The 7365-nt window shown below is 59.0% G+C and overlaps 1 protein-coding gene across 1 annotated transcript; it reads right to left on the bottom strand.

Moving 5' to 3' along the window:
* Window positions 1–5508: 5508 nt before the first annotated feature.
* Window positions 5509–6903, bottom strand: LOC145940179 (uncharacterized). The gene has a single exon (XM_083045096.1). The coding sequence runs from the start codon at window positions 6901–6903 to the stop codon at window positions 5509–5511; it is 1395 nt and encodes a 464-aa protein (XP_082901222.1).
* Between the last annotated feature and the right edge of the window lie 462 nt (window positions 6904–7365).

The following is a 7365-nucleotide window of genomic DNA, read 5'->3' on the forward strand; positions in this document are numbered from 1 at the left end:
TTCTCGCGAGGAGGGAGACATAAGTTGTCTCACTCCACGTGAGGAGAGGTGGGTGTCGCGCCACACTCTCCTCCTCACGGGGGACTGCGTGCAATGACCCACAAGTCCCCTGACTTGTGGCTCTGCAGTCCCCGTAAATCCCCCTTGACTGGGGGATTTACTCCATCCTAAAAACTAAGGATGGTGGTCCACGAGACTGACTACGCGTCAGTCTCCATCGCCTCGGCCTCTTTCCTCACACTGGCCGGTCTCTTCCGGCCAGAGGACGATGCTGATGGCCCGGCAGGGACTCGCTTCGCCGCGAGTATACCGGGCTTTTCCGCAGGGGCCAAAGATTTAGCTCTCCCCGCTTTCGCCTTCTTGGTCGCCTGCTTCGAAGGAACGGCCTTGGTCGTCCTCTCCGCAAGCGGCACGTCCTCCTTCCGCCTCGAGGGTGGCCTGGGTTTGCACCCTCTGCCACCCAGTCGGTGTCCGGCTGGCAAACCTAGGTCTGCGCAAGCCAGGCACTTGGGTTGCGCCGTACACCCCTTAGCACTGTGGCCGATCTCACCGCACCGATAACATGCGGTGCTGCGGTCCACAGCTGCTTTGCACCAGGCCCGGACATGACCATGTCCGAGACACCGGTAGCAGAAAACGGGTCGAGCCTTCAGGGTCTCAACCCTGACCCTGCTCCACCCAACCTGCAGCTTCCCACCTCTGGCTAGCTTGCTAGCCGCAGATATCGGGCAGCTGACCCAGGCTGAACCCGGCCCGTTGTCAGCGTTGCGCCGAATCTCCCCAACACGGATGAGCTCCTCCAGGCAACCCGTCTCAGCGGAAATTGCCAAGGAGATGTCCTTGGAGGTGGTGGCCACGTCGAGGCCCCTGACCCTTAGCTCCGCGGTCTTCTGGGGCTGCGTGACCCTCACCTCCTCCTTCTCCCTGAAGACCTCCCTCATTCGCTCGGCCAACTGCCGGGCTTTTGAGAGTCGGTCTTTACCAGGGATCTCAATAACGAGACCCCCCATCATCGATGGTCTGAGCCTCGACCCGACGATGCCTTGGAGCAGTCCGAGGTCTTGGAGGGAGATTTTCTCCCTCGCCTCGCCCATCACCCGGGCGTAGGACAGACCAGTGCCCTCTCTGTCCGCAATGGTGACCGTAACGGCCGCGGTTGCGGGAGCTCTCGGGCCCTTCTTCCTTTTCCTTCTTGATGTCTTGCGGCGCTTCCTATCGGGCTTCGCCGCTTGACCAGCTCCTGTCTGCTCCCCGACTAGCGGAGCCGCAGACCCCTTGGACGCCCGTGGTTGCCGCTTAACGGCATTCACGGACTTCCTGCCGACTACTTTGCACCATAAGTCCTTTGTATCCCCCCCAGAATCAGGAATGTTCCCCACGCGAGAGATCCCCCCCCCTTCTTCACCGAAGACGATGGGCCCCCAACAGTATTTCCCCCCCGTGCAACCCCGGTTGAAGGAAGTTTATCCCTCTCCCGAAGTTCCAGCTTCTTGCGAAGCTCCCTATTCTCTTTCCGACACTCTTGCATCGCCGAGATGGAGGAGTCAAGAACCCCCGCCATCTCGGTCCGCGTGTTGTCTACCTCCTCCTTCAGCTCCCTGATTCTATCCAGGAGAGCCTCAACTTCTTGCACGCTGAGTCCGCTAGAAGTCGCGTTATCCTCCGCTGCGGTTGGACCAGGGGAAGTCCCCCTGTCCACTGTTGTTGGAGCTGTGACTGGCGCCGGGATGTTCGGGCACCATTCCATGTCCCTTACTGGTGGGTCACTCTCCTCCTCCTGTTCTAGCTCGATGGCCCTGGTCCTGAGCTTTCGCTTCAGGGCAGGGGGTCGACGCGACGGAGAGACGGAAGCTCTAGCGGTGGCAAGCTCTGCCTTGACCTCCGCTAGCGACCTTTTCAAGTCGTCTATCTCCGCTTCCGCCTTCTCTTTCCCACTCTTGAGAGATTGCACATACGCCTTCAGGGCGCAGAGTTCTTGTGACGGAACCGGCTCCTCTGAGGCACTGCGCGCTCTCTCCATGAGGACACCCAATGCAACCTGAACTTCCCGCGCTGCTCTCCTTAGCGCAGTGCTCAGGGTCGATTGCAGACCCTTGGACACGTCCGAGGTCTTGTCGACCGCCATTAGGTGTCTACATGCCTTTGTGTATATCTCCGAGGTCTTTTGCGTTTGGAGCACAACCCTAAGCTCCTCCTCAGTGGGCAGACTTTCTCTGCCCCTAGTACGCTTGGGAGGGGTATTCGCGTCCAAGACGTACAATGCCTCCTTTAAGCGTACCTCCTTCTCCAGTATAGCTAGACGGTCGGCACGGGCCGCCGTCATCCCGGTATACTCTGAGGTTGTTGGAGGCCGACCTCGGCCTCTTTCCACCGCCTCCGTAGCTTTCTTCTGCTCCTCGGAGACTTCCTCCACGTCCACATCCATGTCCTCCTCCATGTCCGAAGACGAAGTGGAGGAGGAAGAATGTTCCCACTGGGGGTCCGGAGAGACATGAACCTGCCTCTCCGTTGCAGTGGTGGCCTTGCTCCTAATCTCCCTTTTAACTAAGGGAGCGGTCCTTGAGGTGGCTTTTCCGCCTCGGTCCACCCTAGTTAGCCGTACAATCGGCTGGGACGTGCTAGCCTTAGGCTTAGACTTATCCCGCAATTGAACGGCTTTAGGCCCATCCTTTGTGAAGCAGATAGCCATTTCACCACGGGAGCTCGCTCCCAACTCCCGTGGAGGCCCGACGCTGGATGACGATGAGGGGGTTGCCGGGACAATACAACCCCTATCACCGGCCACTGCGGTATCCGACCCCGCTGTGACAGTAATCTTCATCTCTTTCTTGGTGTCCGTCATATTTGTAAAGAAAGTATTGGCTTTTCTTTCTGGGGATCCCACCCATAGGACGGTTGGGTACCAACCCTAAAGAGCCCGTCCTGCCCTCATTCATACATCCACACACGCACGCATACCGCCTTTCCAGACAAGGAAAGGCCTTGTACCAAGAAATCTTGGTACTGGTCGCTCTTAGCACCCAGTACGACTGTGTACTGGGTGAGCCCTCTCACCACGACAAGGTGGCGACCGACGAGAGGGTCCCCGCTGCTCTCCCGTGGAGCTCTCTCACGCTCCCTTTCGGCCTCCTCCTTCTGCTTCATTACGTCGCTGCAGAAGGAGGAGTATTAGGGAAATTTGTCTTTTTTTTTTTTTTTTTAACGTGTGGGAAATGCTTTATGCATACCCGCGCCCCTCGGGAAAGGGAACGCGGGTTATGTGGGACTTCCCTCCACCACGCACTTGACTGTTGTGCGTGGCTTCATCGAGGTACCCACTAAAATCCACACGACGACCTACTCGGGCGTTGCAGGGAGCCCCCGGGAATCTGGCAATTGCACTACTTCCGGAGGCCCCCCGTCCTGTTCTGCCCGCGGGAGTCTCCGCTTGTAACTGCGGAGACTCCCGGCCCCTCGTCGTAAATGGCTCGGCGAGGGGGGGTTCAACCCTTGTTGTTGTGGCGCAAAGGGTTCGCACCTTCACGCCACGCCCTCCCGGGAGAAATTGTTCCCCAGGGGGCGGGATCGGGTCTCGAGTTTCCCGCTCGAGGCCCGATCCCCATCTCCCTATGCGGCAGGCTTGCCGCATAGGGAGGTATTATCTTCCTCTACTTCCTGAGAGATTTACTTTCTCTCTCGTCCCGCGAGGCCGCACTATGAGGGGAATCCAGAACCCCCCTCCTCGGCCTCTTCCCCCGGGTCTCGGGGGGTGCGCGGGGTCCTGCCGCCAGGCTCGTCTTCTCCTCCTTCTCCTAACCGGCCCGCCGTCGTCCTCCTCGCTGCTTCCCTCCCTTGGAGCCCTCTCCCGCTCCCTTTCGGCCTCCTCCTTCTGCTTCATTACGTCACTGCAGAAGGAGGAGACCGCCCTCCAGGACCCCTCGCTCTCCAGCATCTTCTTCACGACTGCTGGGAGCGAGAGGTCTCCACCTATTGCCTCTATTAGGACACCGCGCTCCTCAGCCCACGCTGGGCAGTAGGCCAAGGTATGTTGCGCGGTGTCCATGCCGTCCTCACAATGGTGGCACTGCGTCGTTTCCTCTCGTTGTATCTTGCACAGGTATTCCCCGAAACAACCATGTCCGCAGAACACCTGCGCAAGATGGAAGGTCACCTCGCCGTGCGTCATTGAGGTCCACTCCTCTAGCACTGGACGCACGGCTCCGACAACTCTGTTGCCAGAGTTGGTGTCGGGGATATCGGCAAGATATCCCTCCCATCTCTCCAGCAGACGTCGTCGGGCTTGGAGTTTCATAATCGCCTTCGCTCTGGCGGTTAGTTTCACGTTCCGCCTCTGGAACTCACGACTCTGCATATACGTTTCTTCGTACATGCGCGCCACGAGCTCCATCGGCGGTAGTCCCGCCAGAGCTGTCGCCGCTGCATGGGACATCGTCCTATAGCCGCGCACCACCCGAATCGCTACGCGGCGCTGGATGCGCCGCAGCACATCCCTTATCTTCGGGGTGGTGATCGCGGCCTCCGCCCATACCGGCGCGCCGTACAGGACGACGGCGTTGACGATGCCCGCATACATGCGGCGAACCCTCCCGTCTGGTCCCCCCAGATTTGGCAGTAGGCGGCTTAAACCAGCCGCCACCTTTTCTACTTTGGGGACCAGACTTTCAAAGTGTATTATGAAACTCCATCTTCCGTCCAGTATCAGGCCCAGATATTTGATCTGGTTCCCGATCTGGACGGGGGTGCCTTCCACCGCAACATGGGCTCGCGGCGGCACACCGTGTGTGCCGCCGTGTATGAATAGCGCCTCGGTCTTATGAGGCGCTACTCTGAGACCCATGTTGCGTATACTCCTAACGACGCAGTCCACCGCAAGTTCGGCCTTGTTTCTCGCCTCCCCCCAGTGTTCTCCCCCGGCCAGCACTAGCGTGTCGTCTGCATAGCAGACGACGCTGCAGCCGTGGGGGAGGGTGGTGCGGAGAACTTCGTCAAATGCGAGATCCCATAGCAAGGGGCCTAGTACCGACCCCTGCGGGATCCCGCATGTGACTCCCCTCCCGCAATTATCACCTTCTCGGTTGATATATCCGATCTGCCTCTCCCGGAAGTACGACCTGACGATCCTCACCAGGTACGGTGGAACGCGATGCGATCTCATCGCGCGTTCCACCTGGCACCAGGGCAGGGTATTAAATGCATTAACTATGTCCAATGAGACTGCTACTGCCACCCCACCCTGGTCCATCTCGGATTCCGCAAGGGATCTCACTCTCCTGATCGCATCGATCGTTGACCTTCCCTCGCGGAACCCGTACTGTTCCTGGTGAAGATCCGGTCCTTCTCGGGATAAATGTTGGACGAGGCGGTTCGCCACTACTCTCTCCAACAACTTCCTCGCCTCGTCCAAGAGGCAGATCGGTCTATAAGCGGGAGGGGCCCCCGCAACTCCGCCCCTCTTTGGGATTAAGACAAGATTTGCCTTTTCCCACACTGGGGGGAAGTATCCTTCCCTCAGGCAATCGCTGAATAATTGCCTGACAAACGCGGACAGATGGTCCAAGGCCATGACCCATATTCGTCCGGGGATACCGCCGGCCCTGGGGCTTTGTTTCCCCTGGACCGGAGCCTTTTGATCACCCCGGACATTTCCTCCCCCGAGACCTCCAGGTGCTTCCCCCACTCGACTGGTTCCGCAGGTACGTCGGGAGTTCCAGCCACAGTGGGGAAGAGCTTGTTGAGTGTATCTTCAAGTTCCTGGGGCTCGAGGGCTTCCGTCACGGAGGGCGCCCATCTTCTCAGTTTGTTGAGAACGGTTTTGTATGGGCGCCCCCATGGGTCATTGTTGAGCGTGAGTAAACTTTCGTCCCACGCTCTTGCCTTGGACCTCCTGATGGCTGAGTTGGTTACGCTCGAATCTATAATTGGCGTAAGCCTCCTCTGTCGCCTCCTCCTGGCCGAGTCGCCTCGCGCGTGTGAAACGACGTCTGGCCCTGGTGGTAACGCTTCGCTGTTCTGCAATTTCGTCGCTCCACCAGTAGGCCACGCGACTCGGCCTAAACCTGGCTCTGGGCATTGCAGCGTCGCACGCTCTTGAGTTACGCCCATGAGCCAGTCGACCCGGCCTGGTATATCCTCCGACATAACTGTGCCTGGCCAGGTCGCGGAGGCGACCGCAGCCATCAATCTGTCCGCGTCTAACTTTCGTAGGGCCCATCTCTTCGGCGGAGTGTTACTATCTTCTCCCCCGCGGGGGCGGCCGAGCACCCTTTGGCGGGTGATGTTTACCCTCATCCCAATGTACAAGTGATCTGACAAGGTTTCCTTGTCCATCACCCGCCAATCGCTAATTCTGTCTGCCGCAGGGGAGTTTGCCCACGTAAGGTCAATGATTGACTCCCCCTGCGGCCGGATCAGGGTGCTCCTCGTGCCTTCATTTATCAGATGAAGGCCGAGTGCCGCCGCCCACATCTCCAGGACTCTGCCCCTCCTATCCGTGCGCCGGGAATCCCACGCCGTAGCTTTGGCGTTGAAGTCCCCGGCCACGATTACCGGACAGTGCAGCTGTGATCTCACGAACACAGCTACACCGTCCATCGCCTGTTCGAACTGGGCAGCGTCCAACCTCAGGGGGAGGTAACACCCCACCACCGTGATGGGCCCCCACTCTACTGCCACAAATACCCTCCCTGCGCCCAGCTTTCTGCAGGGGGGGGAATTTGCCTCCCTCCTCCAAGTGATTGCCGCGGAGCCCTCGTCGTTCGTTGCCCAGCATGGGTGACCATCCGGCACCCGATAGGGCTCCGCGGCTATCCCCAAACCACTCCCGCCTTCCGCAAGGGACTGCATGAATAAATCCTGTGCGCGGCGGGCGTGGTTCAGGTTTGCTTGCAATAGACCGATGGCCATTTTATTTTTGATCATCGGTCTCCTCCACAACCTCCATCCTCTCCGGTACATTTACCGCTTGTTCGCCTTTCGGCTCCTCCTTCCTTCTAACTGCCGGCGATGCCTCCTTCTGCGCTTTCGTTGCAGCCCGTTTCGGGCGTGTATTTGGCGCAGTCACCGGGTTCGCCGGTTGCTCCTTTGCGGCTCCATCCCTCGATGGGCCAGCTGCCGTGGCCTTGTCCCTCGATGGGCCTTTCTTGGCCGTCTCCTTCCTTACGTATTTTCCTTTAGGAGGGGAGCATTTCGCGCTCCCCATCCTATGATTCGCGGGCTTGCCCGCTTCTGCACAGAGCATGCACTTGGTTGTGCTCGCGCAGTCGCGGGCTTTGTGTCCCTCTACCCCGCAATTGTAGCAGTAATTTCTTCTATCATTTTTGCTGCTGCAATTGCTCTGCACATGGCCTTTCCCCATGCACCTGTAGC

This window comes from Prenolepis imparis, unplaced genomic scaffold (assembly GCF_030444845.1).
Source record: "Prenolepis imparis isolate NDT839.2.m4 unplaced genomic scaffold, iyPreImpa1.0 SCAF_9, whole genome shotgun sequence".
NCBI classification, from domain to species: Eukaryota; Metazoa; Arthropoda; class Insecta; order Hymenoptera; family Formicidae; genus Prenolepis; species Prenolepis imparis.